At 39.9% G+C, this 20,101-nt stretch overlaps 2 protein-coding genes across 2 annotated transcripts in view; both read left to right on the forward strand.

Annotated features, from left to right (window-relative positions):
- The window catches only part of LOC137014754 (receptor-type tyrosine-protein phosphatase beta-like), a 30,498-nt gene extending 13,423 nt beyond the window's left edge, over nt 1-17,075 (forward strand). Inside the window, exons 6-32 of the mRNA XM_067379267.1 lie at nt 237-503; nt 1,607-1,867; nt 1,971-2,237; nt 3,346-3,609; nt 3,704-3,967; nt 7,878-8,141; nt 8,266-8,529; nt 8,819-9,088; nt 9,180-9,443; nt 9,651-9,917; nt 10,039-10,323; nt 11,858-12,136; nt 12,223-12,366; nt 12,450-12,723; nt 12,987-13,093; nt 13,173-13,278; nt 14,398-14,475; nt 14,676-14,693; nt 14,921-15,002; nt 15,090-15,180; nt 15,258-15,334; nt 15,458-15,592; nt 15,686-15,808; nt 15,891-16,054; nt 16,171-16,306; nt 16,405-16,525; nt 16,597-17,075. Coding sequence (XP_067235368.1) covers nt 237-503; nt 1,607-1,867; nt 1,971-2,237; nt 3,346-3,609; nt 3,704-3,967; nt 7,878-8,141; nt 8,266-8,529; nt 8,819-9,088; nt 9,180-9,443; nt 9,651-9,917; nt 10,039-10,323; nt 11,858-12,136; nt 12,223-12,366; nt 12,450-12,723; nt 12,987-13,093; nt 13,173-13,278; nt 14,398-14,475; nt 14,676-14,693; nt 14,921-15,002; nt 15,090-15,180; nt 15,258-15,334; nt 15,458-15,592; nt 15,686-15,808; nt 15,891-16,054; nt 16,171-16,306; nt 16,405-16,525; nt 16,597-16,619 — 4,895 coding nt within the window. The 3' untranslated portion in view covers nt 16,620-17,075. The remainder of the gene's footprint in view (nt 1-236; nt 504-1,606; nt 1,868-1,970; nt 2,238-3,345; nt 3,610-3,703; nt 3,968-7,877; nt 8,142-8,265; nt 8,530-8,818; nt 9,089-9,179; nt 9,444-9,650; nt 9,918-10,038; nt 10,324-11,857; nt 12,137-12,222; nt 12,367-12,449; nt 12,724-12,986; nt 13,094-13,172; nt 13,279-14,397; nt 14,476-14,675; nt 14,694-14,920; nt 15,003-15,089; nt 15,181-15,257; nt 15,335-15,457; nt 15,593-15,685; nt 15,809-15,890; nt 16,055-16,170; nt 16,307-16,404; nt 16,526-16,596) is intronic.
- A 1,754-nt stretch (nt 17,076-18,829) lies between these two features.
- wu:fd46g04 (endonuclease domain-containing 1 protein) lies at nt 18,830-19,785 on the forward strand. The gene is made up of 2 exons (XM_067379348.1): nt 18,830-19,120; nt 19,228-19,785. Exons 1-2 carry the CDS (start codon nt 18,830-18,832, stop codon nt 19,783-19,785), a joined length of 849 nt encoding a protein of 282 aa, XP_067235449.1.
- The last annotated feature ends 316 nt before the right edge of the window (nt 19,786-20,101 follow it).

Below are 20,101 nucleotides of genomic sequence, written 5' to 3' on the forward strand. Positions count from 1 at the left end.
GTTAACATAAAACATTCTTTAAATAACATTATTTATGTTTACTGAATGTTAAAGTTCTTGGAATATTACAAATAAACGTTCAAAGAATGTTTAAATAACATTCTAATCATGGTTTTAATCTTTTAGAAACATCATTAATGTTTTTATAGCGTGAGCTTGTTTGCTTGGAGCCAGTGGTTCACAGATAGAAATAATCGGAGCTTCTGTGTGTTGTTGTTGTGTCTGCTGCTCATCAGCTCCAGGACAGGCGGCTCATCTGAAGCTGGAGGCCCTGAATGAGAAGAGGCTGCGCTTGTCCTGGTCTCCTCCTGACGGCAGCTGGGATTTCTACAGGATCCTGCTGTTCAACGGCTCATCTGTGCTGATGAACCGCACCATTGACAGGAGTCTGCTGGAGTTCAGCTTCACCAACTGGACTCTGATTCCAGGCCGACTGTACAGAGCGTCCATCAGCGTGGAGAGCGGAGATCTGAGCTCAGCCGCAGACTGCCATGGGAGACTAGGTGTGTGAATGATTCAACTACTTAAGTTAACTTGAAGTGAGCATACTTTCATAGCTGTTTCTTAAAGGAAACCTATAATGCCCCTTTCACAAGATGTAATATAAGTCTCTGGTGTCTCCAGAATGTGTCTGTGAAGTTTCAGCTCAAAATCCCCCACAGATCATTTATTATAACTTGTCAAATTTGCCCCTATTTGGGTGTGAGCAAAAACACACCGTTTTTGTGTGTGTCCCTTTAAATGCAAATGAGCTGCTGCTCCCGCCCCCTTTCCAGAAGAGGGCGGAGCTTTAACAGCTCAACAACAACAAAGCTGGAGAATCTCATGCAGCCAAAATGAAGAAAGTGTTCATCCTTACATTGTTCAAACTGGAGTCGACACTGATGGAGAGACTCAGGAAGAAGTTACAACTTTTAGACGTTTCTGAATGGTTAGTGGATAAATTGATGTAGTTGCTGTGGAGTTGATTCAACTCATCCACTAGCATGTGTCGTCATGTTCATCTTTTGTGTTGAATTGATCCTCGTTTGTGAAGCAGTCCGGCGTAAAATGACGGCATGTCAACAACACTCTACTACAACAACTCTTCCTCTTCTCTAAAGCAGCCCAACATGGCCCCGCCCCCTTTGATGCATGTTCTTGGGGTCGGGGTTTATGTAAATTTTAGGGTTTGTGATGTCACTAACCCAGGAAGAAGCTCGTTGTAGTCCCTATCAGCCATTTGTTGTAGTCCTTAAACAGTAAATTCTTTAAAAGAAAATATCTCTCTTTGCATTGAACTTTGAGCACCATAACTTTGCAGATTTTGTTTATGATCAAACAGCAACATTACACACTAAAGTTTAAAAAGTCAAATCATAATCAGCAACCCCTTTACACACTTCTAAAAAAGTAAACTGAAAATTTGACTTGACTATGAGCACACAATGCTCCCGAATTGAAGAATACATATTCTTTTTGTAAATGAATCCCAGCCCTAATGAACACGCAGAACAGATTCACTCAAAATAACTGTATCACAATTAACTGTGTCCATAACTAGAAACCAGGATAGTTCAGACCAGGCATATGAGACATGAAATATTCCTTGTTCCTCTCTGTTTAGCTCCCCGGCCCGTTCAGTTGCTGAACATCCGTCACAGTAGCGAGACGTCTCTGAGCGCAGTGTGGAACCGTCCTGTCGGCGAGTGGGACAACTACACCATCCTGCTGAGGGACGGAGACACGACCGTGGACAGAAGGACATTAGATCATGATGTTCAGCAATTCAGCTTCAAAAATCTGACGCCTGGACACACCTACACGATCACTGTAACAACCAATAGTGGAGATCTGAGTAGCTCCGCCCACGTCACAGGAAACACCAGTGAGTCATTCAGATGTCCAGAGTGGAGCTTTATTGAACTCCTGCAGGGTTCTGATTGATTTGTAGTCACTGTGCTGAACTGTGTTTGTGTGTGTGTGGTCAGTCCCTGCACAGGTCACACACCTGCAGGTCAGCAATCAGGGCAGCACAGATGCTCTGCAGGTACGCTGGGACAGGGCGGTCGGAGAGGTGGATCTGTACCGGGTGCTCCTCATCCACGACAGCGTGGTCATGAAGAACGAAAGCGTGCCGCCCAACGTCACCTCCTACCACTTTCAGGGCCTGCGGTCTGGCGCTCTGTACAGGACGGTGGTGACCACCATGCACAGGAACGCCCTCTCACGCCAGACGGTGGCTGATGGACGCACAGGTGCCACACACACAACATCACACACAATCACACACACAGGGTGCTTATTACACCAGAGTGACAGTGTGATAAGTGAGACTGGCATGCACTGCACTTAAAGAAAACTGAACGCTGTGCTTAGTTTCTTCAGAATGTCAGTGAGCTTTTCTTGAGGGATGACACAGGTATGCTGAACTTCACACGCACTCTTATCTGGAGCTGCAGGAATGCTCCTGGAATTTTCAGGAAGCCTTGAATATGTCAAGGTCATTTGTGCGACTTCCTGCAGGGAATGTTGTTGTGGAGGGAGGATGTTGTTCTCTTTTGAGCGAACAATCATACTTAAACTCAACATTTTATTATTGTTACCAAAGTAACAATTAGCTTGTCTTCAGAGTCACTCGTAAGTTTAGTAAGTTGATACTGCTCAACATTACATCTTTATGTTATATTTTAAAAAATCATTATTAAATTATTTAAACAATTATATAAATCTGAATATGTAATTTATAGTCAAGTCACATTTATTTATTTTATTTTAACACATTATTCAATACAGATTGTTTCGAAGCAGCTTTACAGGGTTAAATGAAAATAAATGAAGATATTGATCAGTGACGCAAACAGAATTCAATTCTGCTGTACAGCTGCTCTAAAAGACAATAGTGTCATTATTCAGATCAAGTCAGTTCAGTGTAGATTCAGTTCAGTAACTATGAAATGAGTTTAATTTATACATGAATATATCATTAAATTTCATTAATTTATACATAAATATATCATTCAATTTGCATCAGTGATTGCCTTAAGACTACAAGAATGTTGTAGTTCAAAACTGCAGTTTGGGAGCCGTAACGTGTGCAAATCTGAGGAGTTTATGGCTGTGTTTGGAGTAGCATTTGTAATAATAGGGTTTAATATAACTTACAACTGCATATTCACATTTAATCATTTAGCCAGACAACATTTATATGTAATAATATTGAAAATAAACATACCGAACAAATAAAGCACTACCAGCCATCATGATCATATTTTTCTTTATTAATTGAATAAACAAAGTGCTTTTTGTGGGTCTGCACTTATTTTGCAGTGAAGTTTATATAGGTACGTGTTGTGTGTCGCTCAGTTCCAGCCGCTGTGAGAGATGTGACGGTGAGCAACAATGGGCGCATGGACTTCCTGAGTGTGTCGTGGAGAGCAGCTGAAGGAGACGTGGACAATTACTCTGTCACTCTGAGAGATCAGGAGAGAACGGTTCATACGCTCACTGTGTCTAAGTCCAGTACGGAGTGTGTTTTTAAGTCTCTGGTGTCTGGACGTCTCTACAACATCTCCGTCACCACCCGCAGTGAAGAGTTTGAAAACCACACCATGGTTCAGGAGCGTACACGTAAGAATGTTCATAAGCAGTTTTGTCCCATTTTAGGTACTGTAATGGAGGTGTTTGCAGTTGGTTTTCACATTATTCTGTTTCTCTGCTCTAGAACCTTCCACAGTGTTGAACCCTACAGCCACACACATGGCTCGTGATGACCATCTGAAGGTTTACTGGCGCCACGCGGCTGGAGACTTTGACTACTATCATGTCTCCATCAAGCACAACAACATCTTCCACCAGAACAAGACGGTCCCCAAGACTCAGAATGAATGTGTGTTCAGTGAGCTGGTACCAGGCCGACTCTATACTGTGATTGTCAGTACATGGAGTGGGAAATATGAGTCTAGTGTCTCAACTCATGGAAGGACATGTAAGTATGCCTATGCTGGTTTACTGTAGCTCTGAAGAACCATAGCTCTTTTTACTGTAGTTCTGTAGCTCCATAGTTCATTTTACTGTAGTTATGTAGCTCCATCGTTCATTTTACTGTAGTTCTGTAGCTACATCATTCATTTTACTGTAGTTCTGTAGCTCCTTAGTTCATTTTACTGTAGTTCTGTAGCTCCACAGTTCATTTTACTGTAGTTCTGAAGAACCATAGCTCATTTTACTGTAGTTTTGTAGCTCCACAGTTCCTTTTACTGTAGTTCTGAAGAACCATAGTTCATTTTACTGTAGTTTTGAAGAACCATAGCTCATTGTACTGTAGTTCTGAAGCTACATAGTTCATTTTACTGTAGTTCTGACGAACCATAGCTCATTTTACTGTAGTTCTGTAGTTCCATCGTTGATTTTACTGTAGTTCTGTAGCTCCACAGTTAATTTTACTGTAGTTCTGAAGAACCATAGATCATTTTACTGTAGTTCTGAAGAACCATAGTTCATTTTACTGTAGTTCTGAAGCTCCATAGTTCATTTTACTGTACATCTGAAGAACCATAGTTCATTTTACTGTAGTTCTGAAGCTCCATAATTCATTTTACTGTAGTTCTGAAGCTCCACGGTTCATTTTACTGTAGTTCTGAAGAACCATAGCTCATTTTACTGTAGTTCTTAAGAACCATAGTTCATTTTACTGTAGTTCTGTAGCTCCACGGTTCATTTTACTGTAGTTCTGAAGAACCAATATTCATTTTACTGTAGTTCTGAAGAACCATAGCTCATTTTACTGTAATTCTGTCGCTCCATAGTTCATTTTACTGTAGTTCTGAAGAACCATAGATCATTTTACTGTAGTTCTGAAGAACCATAGTTCATTTTACTGTTGTTCTGAAGAACCATAGTTCATTTTACTGTAGTTCTGAAGCTCCATAGTTCATTTTACTGTACATCTGAAAAACCATAGCTCATTTTACTGTAGTTCTGTAGCTCCATAGCTCATTTTACTGTAGTTCTGAAGAACCATAGCTCATTTCACTGTAGTTCTGTAGCTCCATAGTTCATTTTACTGTAGTTCTGTAGCTCCATAGTTCATTTTACTGTAGTTCTGTAGCTCCATAGTTCATTTTACTGTAGTTCTGAAGAACCAATATTCATTTTACTGTAGTTCTGAAGAACCATAGCTCATTTTACTGTAATTCTGTCGCTCCATAGTTCATTTTACTGTAGTTCTGAAAACCATAGCTCATTTTACTGTAGTTCTGTAGCTCCATAGCTCATTTTACTGTAGTTCTGAAGAACCATAGCTCATTTCACTGTAGTTCTGTTGCTCCATAGTTCATTTTACTGTAGTTCTGTAGCTCCATGGTTCATTTTACTGTAGTTCTGAAGAACCAATATTCATTTTACTGTACATCTGAAGAACCATAGCTCATTTCACTGTAGTTCTGTAGCTCCATAGTTCATTTTACTGTAGTTCTGTAGCTCCACGGTTCATTTTACTGTAGTTCTGAAGAACCAATATTCATTTTACTGTAGTTCTGAAGAACCATAGCTCATTTTACTGTAATTCTGTCGCTCCATAGTTCATTTTACTGTAGTTCTGAAGAACCATAGCTCATTTTACTGTAGTTCTGTAGCTCCATAGTTCATTTTACTGTAGTTCTGATGAACCATAGCTCATTTTACTGTAGTTCTGATGAACCAAGCTCCACAGTTCATTTTACTGTAGTTCTGAAGAACCATAGCTCATTTTACTGTAGTTCTGTAGCTCCACAGTTAATTTTACTGTAATTCTGAAGGACCATAGCTCATTTTACTGTAGTTCTGAAGAACCATAGTTCATTTCACTGTAGTTCTGAAGCTCAATAGTTCATTTTACTGTAGTTCTGATGAACCATAGCTCATTTTACTGTAGTTCTGAAGAACCATAGTTCATTTTACTGTAGTTCTGAAGAACCATAGCTCATTTCACTGTAGTTCTGTAGCTCCATAGTTCATTTTCCTGTAGTTCTGTAGCTCCATTGTTCATTTTACTGTAGTTCTGTAGCTCCATCATTCATTTTACTGTAGTTCTGAAGAACCATAGCTCATTTTACTGTAGTTTTGTAGCTCTACAGTTCCTTTTACTGTAGTTCTGAAGAACCATAGTTCATTTTACTGTAGTTTTGAAGAACCATAGCTCATTGTGCTGTAGTTCTGAAGCTACATAGTTCATTTTACTGTAGTTCTGAAGAACCATAGCTCATTTTACTGTAGTTCTTTCGCTCCATAGTTCATTTTACTGTAGTTCTAAAGAACCATAGCTCATTTTACTGTAGTTCTGTAGTTCCATAGTTGATTTTACTGTAGTTCTGTAGCTCCACAATTAATTTTACTGTAGTTCTGAAGAACCATAGATCATTTTACTATAGTTCTGAAGAACCATAGTTCATTTTACTGTAGTTCTGAAGCTCCATAGTTCATTTTACTCTACATCCGAAGAACCATAGTTCATTTTACTGTAGTTCTGAAGCTCCATAATTCATTTTACTGTAGTTCTGAAGCTCCACGGTTCATTTTACTGTAGTTCTGAAGAACCATAGCTCATTTTACTGTAGTTCTGTAGCTCCACGGTTCATTTTACTGTAGTTCTGAAGAACCAATATTCATTTTACTGTAGTTCTGAAGAACCATAGCTCATTTTACTGTAGTTCTGTAGCTCCATAGTTCATTTTACTGTAGTTCTGATGAACCATAGCTCATTTTACTGTAGTTCTGAAGAACCATAGCTCATTTTACTGTAGTTCTGTAGCTCCACAGTTCATTTTACTGTAGTTCTGAAGCTCCATAGTTCATTTTACTGTAGTTCTGTAGCTCCACAGTTCATTTTACTGTAGTTCTGTAGCTCCACAGTTAATTTTACTGTAGTTCTGAAGGACCATAGCTCATTTTACTGTAGTTCTGAAGAACCATAGTTCATTTCACTGTAGTTCTGAAGCTCCATAGTTCATTTTACTGTACATCTGAAGAACCATAGCTCATTTTACTGTAGTTCTGTAGCTCCATAGTTCATTTTACTGTAGTTCTGAAGAACCATAGCTCATTTCACTGTAGTTCTGTAGCTCCATAGTTCATTTTACTGTAGTTCTGAAGAACCATAGTTCATTTTACTGTAGTTTTATAGCTCCATATTTCATTTTACCGTAGTTCTGTAGCAGGGCATTTCCTCCAAAGAGACAAGTGCTTTTGTTTTTCAAAAGTAAGTCTGTATTTTAGTTAGTCTGTAATTTAGTTAACTAATTATTTTGCTTAATAGTTTAGTTTCCACAATTCTACAGTTACTTAGTCCATAGAATTGTTAACTGTAATTATATGGTTTAGTTTATTGAAGATATTTAGCTTTGTAGTTTAGTTTAATGTAGATACATGGATTTGTAGTTTGCTGTAGTTATGTTATTCTGTAGTTTAGTTTATGGTAGCTCTGTAGTATATTTTACCATAGTTCTGTAGTGTAGTTTACAGTAGTTCTGTAGCTTTATGGTGTTGTTTACCACAGTTTTGTAGCTCTGTAGTGTATTTTACCATGGTTCTGTAGTATAGTTTACAGTAGTTCTGTAGCTTTGAAGTGTTTACCATAGTTCTGTAACTCTGTAATGTATTTTACCATAGTTGGTAGCTCTGTAGTTTAGTTAACTGTAATTGTTTTGCCTAATAGTTTAGTTACAACAGTTCTACAGTTCATTAGAACAGTTTACTGTAATTCTGTGGTTTAGTTTACTGTAGTTACATGGATTTGTAGTTTGCTGTAGTTATGTCATTCTGTACATTAATTTACTGCAGTTACGTTGTTCTGTAATTTAGTTTACTGTAGTTCTGTAGCTCTGTACTTTAGTTTACTATTATTTTATTCTCTCTCTCAGTGCCAGCAGGAGTAAGGAACCTCTCACTAGCTGACAGTGGCACAGAGGATCTACTGGTGACGTGGGTTTCTGCTCCTGGAGATGTTGACCATTATGAGGTTCAGCTGCTGTTTAATGACATGAAGGTGTTTCCACCTATCACACTGACCAGCAGCACGAACAGATACCTGCTCTCTTCACTCACTCCTGGAAGACTCTACAAAATTGTGGTGTCCACCTTCAGTGGACCAAACCTCAGTGTGCAAGTTATCAAAGGCAGAACAGGTACGTCTCACTGTTGCATGTGGATATCGGAGAAATATTGTAGTATAACAGTGGAAAAATGTGATTTTTCATTGTACTTATCTTGCAAAATCTTAAAGGTTGTGCTGTTTTCTTTATATTTCAGTTCCCAGTAAAGTGAAGAACATTCATATCAGTAATGATGGTCAGAGCAGCAGTCTGAGAGTGAATTGGACTCCTGGACAGGGTGATGTGGACCAGTACAATGTGTCCCTGTCTCAGACGGGCGGTTGGGCTAAGGAGAGACCAGTCCTTAAACATGTGAATGAGATGAGTTTCCAGGGTCTATTGCCGGGACAGCAGTACACAATAACCATTACATCAATCAGTGGATCTCTTATCAATAACAGCACAGAAACAGGACGAACAGGTGAAATAACAATTTATGGTGTTTTTACATTGGTGTCTTTTATCATATTGTTGTTGCTGTTGTTTTATAAAAGCAATTACCATGCCTATCAACATCATGGTAAAATCAGCCTGGAGTGGTTTATTGATTAAATGTCCAGACACTGTACTGTGCTTTGAATTATTCTGTCAATATAAATACTGAAACATGCAGTTTAAGCCTACTTAAACCCATTTCTAAATTCAGACAGATCAATATAATCCAAGCATCAGTTCCTCTATTACTCATGTCCTCTCTTGAAACTCTGCAGTTCCCTCCTCGGTGACGGCTCTACAGGTGGAGAACCAGCGCAGCACGTCCAGTCTGTTGGTGTCGTGGCAGGCAGGTCAAGGAGTGTACGACAGCTATCGGCTGCAGCTTCTGGATGAGAGGGGAACTCTGGTATCTAATAGCTCTCAAACCGCAGAAACCAGTCAGTATTATTTCAGACAGCTCACTCCAGGGAAAAAATACCAAATCCTGATGCAGACCATCAGCGGAGGAATCAGCAGCAAAGATGTCATTGCTGAGGGCAGAACCTGTGAGTAGATTGTCTTGGTCCTGTTTTTAACATACATGATAATACAGCAGATGAACTGGCCTGTTACAGTGTCTTAACATGTTTGTTGTAGGCCCAGCATCTGTCAATAACCTGTCCGTTTTAAGCAACACGACCACAAGCCTGTCGTTCCACTGGGCTCCACCGGACGGGGAGTTTGATGCATTTGATGTTTTTCTGTATAATGGAGATGAAAGCTTGCATGATAAGAAACCCGGAATAATGACCATGCAGGACTGTTCTTTCCATAACCTTCGACCTGGGACGCTGTACAAGGTGGTTGTTCTGACCCGCAGTGGAGATCAGACCAACGACACATCAATCTGGGCCCGGACAGGTGAACAACATACACAAATTTGCCAGTTTTTTAGTGTAGTTATGTGATATAGTTTAATGTTGTGGCGGTTTAACAGAAAACGTGATCATATATTCATCACAGTTACTGTTTTGTTCACATTTGACCAAGAAAGTCAAGTCAACAAATACTGTAAAACCTGTAGTAAATGTCCATACTGTAATCAGCTTGGTTAAACATGTTTTGCAGTTCCTGCTGCTGTGACGTTCTTGCGTGCTGACAGCAGAAGAAGCTCTGAGAGTCTGTGGTTGAGCTGGAAACAGGCCGGGGGTGAAGTGAGCAGCTACACCCTCCTGATCTACAACCCCAATGGGACTCAAGAAGCAGAGCAGAGTCTGGGACCAGAGAGCAGAAGTCATGTGTTTCAGAGCCTGGTGTCTGGACGACTCTACCAGGCAGTTGTCCTTACACACAGTGGAGATCTCACTAACATGGCAACTACTAACGGCAGGACGGGTAAGAGCAATCTTAAAAGACCTGAAGATGGGTCATTGGTAGAGTTTCCTTCATCATAACTGTACAATCAGTACTTTATATTTGTAGTACTGATCCACTTTATTGTTTTGATATGTTGTAGACCCCAGGCCACCAGTCTCGTTCTCCTTTGGAGAGATCACTAACACCTCACTGGAGATGACCTGGAGTGGTCCAGAAAACACGGATTATGATGACTTTGACCTTCAGTGGAGCCCCAGGGACCATTTGTCTGTGTTCAACCCCTACCACAGGCCCACATCCGGCAATCGTATCCTTAAAGGGATGTACCCCGGCCGGCAGTACAACATCAGCCTGCGTACGGTCAGTGGTGCTGGAACCAACAACCCCGCCTACAGCCTTCCCATCTACAGGAGCATCAGGACAAGTCAGTGACACACATGTATAAGAATTAGTTTATCAGTCCTCTCTGTATATCCCAACCAGTCGACATGAAAGAAGTTGCAAACCCAATTCCAAAAAAGTTGGGACACTGTACAAATTGTGAATAAAAACAGAATGCAATGATGTGGAAGTTTCAAATTTCAATATTTTATTCAGAATGCAACATAGATGACATATCAAATGTTTAAACTGAGAAAATGTATCATTTTAAGGGAAAAATAAGTTGATTTTAAATTTCACGGCATCAACACATCTCAAAAAAGTTGGGACAAGGCCATGTTTACCATTGTGTGGCATCCCCTCTTCTTTTTATAACAGTCTGCAAATGTCTGGGGACTGAGGAGACAAGTTGCTCAAGTTTAGGAATAGGAATGTTGTCGCATTCTTGTCTAATACAGGCTTCTAGTTGCTCAACTGTCTTAGGTCTTCTTTGTCACATCTTCCTCTTTATGATGCGCCAAATGTTTTCTATGGGTGAAAGATCTGGACTGCAGGCTGGCCATTTCAGTACCTGGATCCTTCTTCTACACAGCCATGATGTTGTAATTGATGCAGTATGTGGTCTGGCATTGTCATGTTGGAAAATGCAAGGTCTTCCCTGAAAGAGACGACATCTGGATGGGAGCATATGTTGTTCTAGAACTTGGATATACCTTTCAGCATTGATGGTGCCTTTCCAGATGTGTAAGCTGTCCATGCCACATGCACTCATGCAACCCCATACCATCAGAGATGCAGGCTTCTGAACTGAGCGCTGATAACAACTTGGCCTTGACCCTTCAGCACAGAGATTGTTCCAGATTCTCTGAATCTTTGGATGATATTATGCACTGTAGATGATGATAACTTCAAACTCTTTGCAATTTTTTCTCTGAGAAACTGCTTTCTGATATTGCTCCACTATTTTTTTCCACAGCATTGGGGGAATTGGTGATCCTCTGCCCATCTTGACTTCTGAGAGACACTGCCACTCTGAGAGGCTCTTTTTATACCCAATCATGTTGCCAATTGACCTAATAAGTTGCAAATTGGTCCTCTAGCTGTTCCTTACATGTACATTTAACTTTTCCGGCCTCTTATTGCTACCTGTCCCAACTTTTTTGGAATGTGTAGCTCTCATGAAATCCAAAATGAGCCAATATTTGGCATGACATTTCGTCTCACTTTCAACATTTGATATGTTATCTATATTCTACTGTGGATAAAATATAAATTTATGAGATTTGTAAATTATTGCATTCCTTTTTTATTCACAATTTGTACAGTGTCCCAACTTTTTGGGAATTGGGTTTGTATATCAGAGTGAAATGGCTTCTAGAACAAGAACAAATGTAGGGCAGAGCTTGATTCTGTCCATGAGGAATTGATTAGATGGTTGGGGTTTGCTATTGGTTGATCTCATATGATTGTCCAATATGAGGTTGTCCAAAGTATCTAAAGCTTAATAGTACTGTAATAAACTGTTGGTATTGCAGTAGTTCTTGTCACTAGTGAACTGTGTTTTTTCCTGTCTTCAGAACCTGAGCGTGTTCAGAGTCTGCACTGCCGTCCTCAGAACTCCACAGCCATTTCCTGTTCCTGGAATTCGCCAGAAGCTGACTTTGACTCGTACAGCATTGAGTGCTCAAGAAAGGACTCTCAGAAAATGGTGTACTCACAGCGTACAGTCAAAGAGAACACCGTCTATCTGATCAAAGATCTGGAGCCTCATAAACAGTACATGGTCTCCGTCAAAGTCATCTCTGACAGCATGACCAGCGAGGCGGTAATGGAAAATGTGTTCACAATGATAGACCGTGAGTTAGGGCTTTTCATTCGATATAAATGATCAATTTCTGTCGGTAATGTTTATTGAATAGGCTTGTTGTTCATGTGTTCTTAGGTCCACCTGTGCCCTCGATTCGAGTTGATGGGAATACAGTTCAGATCACCAAGTCAACCATATTCTTCCAGTTCAACTGCAGCTGGTTCAGTGATATCAATGGCGCTGTGAAATTCTTCACCATCATCGTAACTGAATCTGATGGTTGGGAGACATCTTTTCAGCATTATGCACAGATTGTCTCCTTACACAACAAAAGTAATGCAATGATCCCTCTCTTTGGTTAGATCCAGACAGTGAAAACCAGCAACCATACCAACATCATCCTCTTCCCTCATACCTGGACTACAAATCCAACAGCTCTGTCAAAGCGTATCAGACCAATTACTTCCGTAGCCACTGTGACGAGAGCCAGAGCACAATGCAGGAGTTTGAGATTCATCTGGGATCAGGCATGGAGAGTCTCGGAGGACAGTGTGATCAGAAAGAACCACTGACTGATGCAGCTCAGGATCAGTCGATCTTCTGCGATGGGCCATTGAAACCCAAGACAGCATACAGGTGATGGTCACTCATTAGCCTGTGCTGTTGGTTGCTAGTATTGACCAATGTGTCCAAAACTTGACCCATTTATCAGGAGATAGATCAAGGTTAAACCTAACCTTCCCCTCACAGTTAGCCCTCGAACACATATGATTCTAGTCCGGTCACATCTGTGAAGGTTATGTGAAGGTTAAATGCTTACCAATGCTGCCATCACACTAATATTTGAGTCTGCAGTTGGGTTATTGTTGGTGATCTCTTCAACTGTTTGTGATTTTTAGACTCAGTGTTCGAGCGTTTACGAAACTGTTTGATGAGGATCATGAGGACTTTCTCTCTCCACTCTACACTGATACGTACCTATCCAAGCCCTTCATGACAGATTCAGGTATTACACATGGATCGGCCATACTGAAGGATGATCTGTAAGATATGTTTGTTAACTCTTCCTATCTGTGTGTGTTCAGAGCCGTTGACTGGGGTCATCGAAGGGGTCAGTGCTGGACTCTTCCTCATCGCCACCATGGTGGGATTAATTGTCCTGCTCATCTGCAGACAGAAAGTCCACAAAATGTGAGTCCATCTTTATCAGCACATCAAAACTAAAGCTCAAATAAAATCAGTGCTGTCCTAAACATCATCAAGTAACATGACATGAAGGTCAAGTATTGTAACCCATTCACAGAATGTGTCCTCCGCATTTAACCCATCTAGTTAGTGCTTTCACGTTAGGAGTAGTAAGTAGTGAGCACACACACTGCAAACCTTGGACACACACACCCGGAGCAGTGGGCAGCCAATCACTGTGGCGCCCAGGGACCAACTGGGGATTGCTCAAGGGCACCTCAGTCATTTCCTGTAGGTATTGAGAATCGAACCCGCAAACTTCAGGTTACCAGTCTAACTCTCTAACTATTAGGCCACGACTGCCCCAAGGTATATACAGTATGTTTTCATTGCTTTCGTGCTATTTCACACCCTTCCCTCGCTAACTTCCCTCGGCCTCATTCACTCAGATGTACATCATTGTTTACATTGCACGAGTGTCCACTACTAATGACCTAAACCTTCAATCACTTGGAATCTGCTGTGGGAGTTGTGATGTCATTTCTATAGCACATCGTGGTCTATGTGTTGCATTGTGGTCTGTGGCTCTGCCTGAAGTGTGCATATTGAGTATACTTGATCCCTCTGTCAAAATCGAGGGGTTGATGTTCAGTCCAAATAAACTTCCTCGTCCACTTGATGAAGTTGAATGCACCTCAAAATGACGGTGAGGATTCTTCCATGGGGAAGTGCTTAGGGAAGTTCACGAGTGTGTGTCTAAAAGTGGAGTCAAACGCAGCCTTAGAAAGTATTAACACTGCCACAACAGCTAGAAGCTGTCCAGACTGGAAACAAACATTGCAAATCCGTTTGTCCTTCGTATCAAAATTCGTATCAGAATTTGAGAGCTTGGCGTACCTCAGAAATAGATCTGTTCATCAGTTTACTGTAGGCAATTTGACGTGTTGTATCATGTTGCGCTGCATCCAGTGTAGACAGCATCACTGATTATAATGGGTTCTGTTTGCTTTTGTTGCATCACGTCGCACAGGCTTAGTATTGACTAAACAGAGCGACATGTATTTGCTTATTGTAGCTTCAGAAAGTCTTTATTATTTAGTCATAACAGGTGTTTGTCTTTTCCAGGAGTGCACAAGAGCCTGTGGTCAGAATGAGTTTGAGAAGAGAAAGACCATCTACAGGAACACACGTCATTGTTAGAGGGTACGAACGACTGCATTTATATTATCAATAAAGCTTATACTAGCAGTTTACTGATGTGCGGTTTTATTTTCATTATAAAAAAATATATTTTATATATCAGGAAAAATCATATTATTCTTTTATAAATACTATACTATATACATTCATTGATTTTAAAAGCATAAATTCTTATAACAAAGTTATTTTCCTCTGTGTTTTAGGAACCGCCGTGTCTCGAGGTAATACTGCACCACATTCACAGTAACTGCACACCGCATTAAGATTGATGCTCCTGAATCACATTACAATTGTGTTCAATTATGTTATATTTATGTATTATAACTGAGCATATTTTTAGGTACATATATTTTCAAAATGACTTTTTCAGTATACTGTATGTTCTTTAAACGAGCTCTGAATTTTTCCATTATCTATTATAAGATAGTGTTGTCTTTTTCTAACACAGCCCCATCAGTATCTCAAATTTTGAGGCACATTTAACTAAACTTCGAGCAGATTCAAACTACCTCCTTTCTGAGGAATACGAGGTAAAATGTCCTCCTTATTTCTTAATATGATATTCGACAGGATTCATGTTTCAGATTGAACACGGTAACTCTTTGTTCTGCTTTCAGGATCTGAAGGATGTTGGTCGAAACCAACCACAAGACTCTGCGTTATTGCCTGAAAACAGAGGCAAAAATCGCTACAACAATATACTGCCTTGTACGTCTATACAAATCAGAGTCTTCATTAAAAGATCTAATATTATTTTTTTCTAAAACAGTGGTTTATTTTGACAGATGATTCCACTCGGGTGAAGCTGTCCTATGTTGACGACGACTCCTGCTCGGATTATATTAACGCCAGCTATATTCCTGTAAGATCTTTGGTCATGGAAGTACATTAATGACAAAAGGCAAACGTCTTAGATTAAAAAAAAAAAAAAAAGCATGCACTAATTGAGTATCCAATGACAGTTGACCAAAGGTTTCTTTTAAAGGGCAATAACTTTAGACGGGAGTACATCGCAACTCAGGGTCCTTTACCCGGCACTAAAGACGACTTCTGGAAGATGGTCTGGGAGCAGAATGTGCACAACATAGTTATGGTGACTCAATGTGTTGAGAAAGGAAGGGTATGTGCAAATGATCATATGATTATTTGGCTCATGAGGCTCTTTTGGCATCAGCTCAGTGAATTTGAATTTGAGTTTCACTCTCTTATTTAGGTGAAGTGTGACCATTACTGGCCGTTCGATCAGGAGGCGCTGTACTACGGCGATCTGATAGTCCAGATGCAGTCGGAGTCTGTGCTGCCGGAGTGGACCATCCGAGAGTTCAAGATCTGTAATGTGGGTATAATCGTCGACTCTGTCCCTTGCACATGATCTCCAATGGGAACGCAGATGTGATCTGTGTGTGATGTGTGTGCAGGAGGAACACCTGAGCTACTCCAGAGTCGTGCGTCAGTTCCACTACACCGTGTGGCCGGATCACGGCGTGCCAGAGATCACGCAGTCGCTCATTCAGTTTGTGCGAACCGTGAGAGACTACATCAACCGGACGCCCTTCTCTGGAGCCACTGTCGTGCACTGCAGGTGAACATTATTACAGCATTACCTTCCTCAAAGTCTGAAGAAGTCCATGAATCCAACTCATCCCAAGTGTATAAATGCTGGAGGAGTGAGTGTTTCATTGTGTTTCTGTGGGACAGTGCTGGAGTGGGCCGCACCGGGACCTTCATCGCTCTGGACAGAGTCCTTCAGCAGCTGGACACCAGAGACACGGTGGACATCTACAGCGCTGTGTTCGATCTGAGGCTTCATCGCACACACATGGTGCAGACGGAGGTGAGGCACACAACACATACGGGTCACTCTTTATTCCCATGGTAAATCATCAAATACATGTCAGCTAACTCTGAAATCAAACGTATTTGTCAAACTAGTGCCAGTACTCGTACCTCTATCAGTGTGTGCGAGACGTGCTTCGGGCCAGAAAACTGCGCAGTGAACAGGAAAACCTCTTGTATCCCATCTATGAAAATGTGCATCCGGATCAGCACAGAGGTCAGTGTGTTGTTGATGTGTGTGTGATGAACAGGTCTTCTCTGATGTCTAACTGATGTTTCTTCACACAGATGTGATCTACTCCAAACGCTGATCTGCAGGAGGATACAAACAAACACTTTATTGTCAAACACATTTGTAAAAACTGATCTGAAATGAATGTAATATGAAGGTAATATGCTATGTTTATACCTAGATGTAACAGAATTATATAATGTACATATATTATTCGATATTAATTCAGAGTCTATGCTAATTCTTGCATAATATAATGCGCATCACTAATTAAAAGTTGTAGCTTATTTTATATGAATAAAAACATTATGAAACAACAGTATGATGTGTTTTCCTGTACATCACAGATGAAAGTGTTGAACAGCATTGTCACAGGGATGTTTGAATGTCTTTGATATGACATTCCTACATTAACGCTCAATGCTTTTAGCAAACGCTTTTAACCAAAGTGACTTGCAAAAGAGGAACAAAAGCAATTTGTCAAGAGCCAGCAATATCTGTTAAGCATGTGCTGTCTTGTGTGGTCGGACGAGGCCAGCATATCCAAAGTAAATCGCATGCTGTTCTTAAACCATTTGGAGTATATGTATGGTTTTGGTCTCTTTTGAAAGGTATGTGTACCACAGGCGGTACAGTGAAAAGCTAACAGCTTAAGTGATATCTATGACTTCTTTGAAAGCATGTTAAATTGTGTTTGTCGTAAAAAAATATGAAAGATTATAGAATTACTTCAATGCTTTACAGATGCTTTAACCTACACTACCGTCCAAATGTTTGAGGTCAGTTAAACTGGTTTTTGAAAGACATGAATATATAGTTCAGTCATGAAACACTTCTTTCTTCACCTAAAGCTGATTGGCCATCCAGTTGTTTTGTTTTTTCTATACGCAACCTATTTATTCCTGACTTCGGATTCACTGCAGCATGCCATGGGATTTTGTTAGCCCTCCACCTTCCCCAGCACCACCTGCCAAGATCTGCTCAGGGGTTTAGATGTATCCTCACTCATTCAGCAATATATAAATATATATATATATATATATATATATATATATATATATATATATAATATATGACACCATATTCAATACCAGAGGTGTGAGTCTCAAGAGTTAGGCCTGTAAATTCAACCTCATTTACACTGTATTCATGTCATTTCCTTCCAGATGTGCTGATATGTGTGTTTTATATGATCTGTGTCTGTGCCAGATGTTTTTAAAGTCCTGTGGCATTTGATTTTAGTGAAATAGCATTAAATGCATTATATTTGCATCTTTGGGGCCAAAATTAAAGAGAAAATAATGTTAGTAAGTAGAAGTGTGTTGTCCTCTAATTAGGTGAGAAAAGGATGCGGTTGAAAATGCAACACCAAACTCACCCCAATCACACATTAACTATCATTGTACTCTGTCACTAAAAGCAAACACTGACTTTATATTTGTGCCAAGACATAAGAGAAAAATAATCAATGCATTTAAATGACTGTGATACTGGAATGTCATTATTAACAGATCACGATATACAGTAATGTAACCTTCAGCTGTATTAGCACTAGTTTGTGTAAAATCACTTTATTTTATTAGATTAGATTAAGCGTGAATGTGTTTTATGCTCAATGAATAGTATTTTAATCAAATCTGTTTGAATGATGTCACTCACATGAGAGTTTCTAGAAAACACTGTTTTATTTTACACTGGTGGGTCACTTCCTCAGGGGGGGCGTGTAATTATGTAACTAAAACTTGATGCTGAAATAATAAAATGTGACCACCCGTACATACTGTAGTGACTAATTAGCTGAAAATATTCTAAATGTATTTAAAATCGATTTACAGTCCATTTTGACACTTAGACATACAGAATAAGCTTTGAAAATAAATCTTTTCATTAATCATGTGATCATTTACAGTCTATTGTCAGGTACAAAAATATACAAGACTTTTTTCTAGGTCAAACGTCAAAAGTTATAATGCAGAAACAAATATAAAGGTAACTTTAAACTGTAAATTTAGCTGTAGCTTTATACTGAGAAGGAGATGAGAACATCATGTGACAGAAGTTGTAAGTCGTCTACGCAGGTGTGTAAAAGAGCTGCTGAACATGTTAACAACTTCAGCTGTATTTTAAACACTTATTTTGGTAGTGAAGGCTTTCTGTAATACAAACGTGTGATCTTATCCCCTCCTCTTGTGTCTTAAACTATAAAAGACAGAGTCCATCTATATTCTCTACTCTCTCGCTCTCTTCTGACCCAGAGAAACTCACAGATTCAGTGTCTGCTCTCACATCATGAAGCTTCTGGTGTTTCTTCTGTTGCCTTACCTCTCTCTGAGTGAGGTTTTTCAGGATTTTAATCAATGCAGTCAGTTCTTTTTGAATAATGTCCCTCCTCAGTTCACACCACCGGTGGGCGTCTCAGTCCAGCACATCTGTCAGTGTCTTCAGGATAACAACAATCAGAAAACGTATTTTTATGCAACTTTGTACAGCACAACATGGAGGATCCCCATCTACTCAGCGTATGTGTTTGAGGGCCACCAGAAGGTTGAGAGGGTTGACCGTTGGTACATTGAACCTCAGGTAATTGTTCATCTATTATCATAGTATATTTATTTAATGACAATGACAATAATTAATTTGAATTATGCCAGAAACAATCTGAGTTTTTTTTCTCTCATGTCCTTCAGCTGGATCTAGGAAATATTGCTTATCCATGTATGAGTCCTAAAGGTCGCAGACCCACTATTGGAAAATATCAGGCGGTGAATAGTGACTACGATGGCTCTGGCTATGACAGAGGTCATCTCTACCCGGTGCAGCACACGAACAATCATCTCTCCATGCTGGCCACCTCCACCCTGACCAATGCCGCTCCACAGGACCCAACGTTCAATCAGGGTGTATGGAAGACACATGAGGGGGCTGTTATTAAAGATCTGAAAGGCTGTAAAGGCAAGGCTTATGTAGTGACTGGTGTAGTTCCTGATATCAACAACAAAATTCCAACAAATAACCCAAAAAATAACCATAGAGTTACTGTCTCTAAGTATTACTGGAGAGCCACCTGCTGTGTAAAGAATGGTGTGTTCACAGGGAAGGGTTACTATGGACCTAATAACAATGACAAAGTGGAGACATTAACAATCGCAGAGCTACAGGAAATGCTGAAAAAATATTACAATATTATAATTTTCCCAAACGTACCCTCAGGGCACAAAAGACCAGTTGTAACTAGTATCCTATGAGCTAAACATGTATCAGTTTGCATATACTGTATATCTTTGACTGGTGTCAATTCTTCATACTGTAGATCATGACTTCATGCTTTCTGTTATTGCCATCTCTAAAGCATTTAAATCTCTTGACATCTTTGTCCACTTCACTGTTTCACTGTTACTAGATCAACATGTATGCTTAAATGCTGGCTGTATAATCAAATATATTCAATAAAGTCTTAATGTGTGGTGAAATATTCTAATGTAGCCAAACAGCCATGGCACAGTTTGATACTGTGGTTAAACCCTACAGTCCTCTTATCGTCCTGCACTCAGCAGCCGTACG

This window comes from Chanodichthys erythropterus, chromosome 24, assembly GCF_024489055.1.
Source record: "Chanodichthys erythropterus isolate Z2021 chromosome 24, ASM2448905v1, whole genome shotgun sequence".
In the NCBI taxonomy this organism is placed as follows: Eukaryota; Metazoa; Chordata; class Actinopteri; order Cypriniformes; family Xenocyprididae; genus Chanodichthys; species Chanodichthys erythropterus.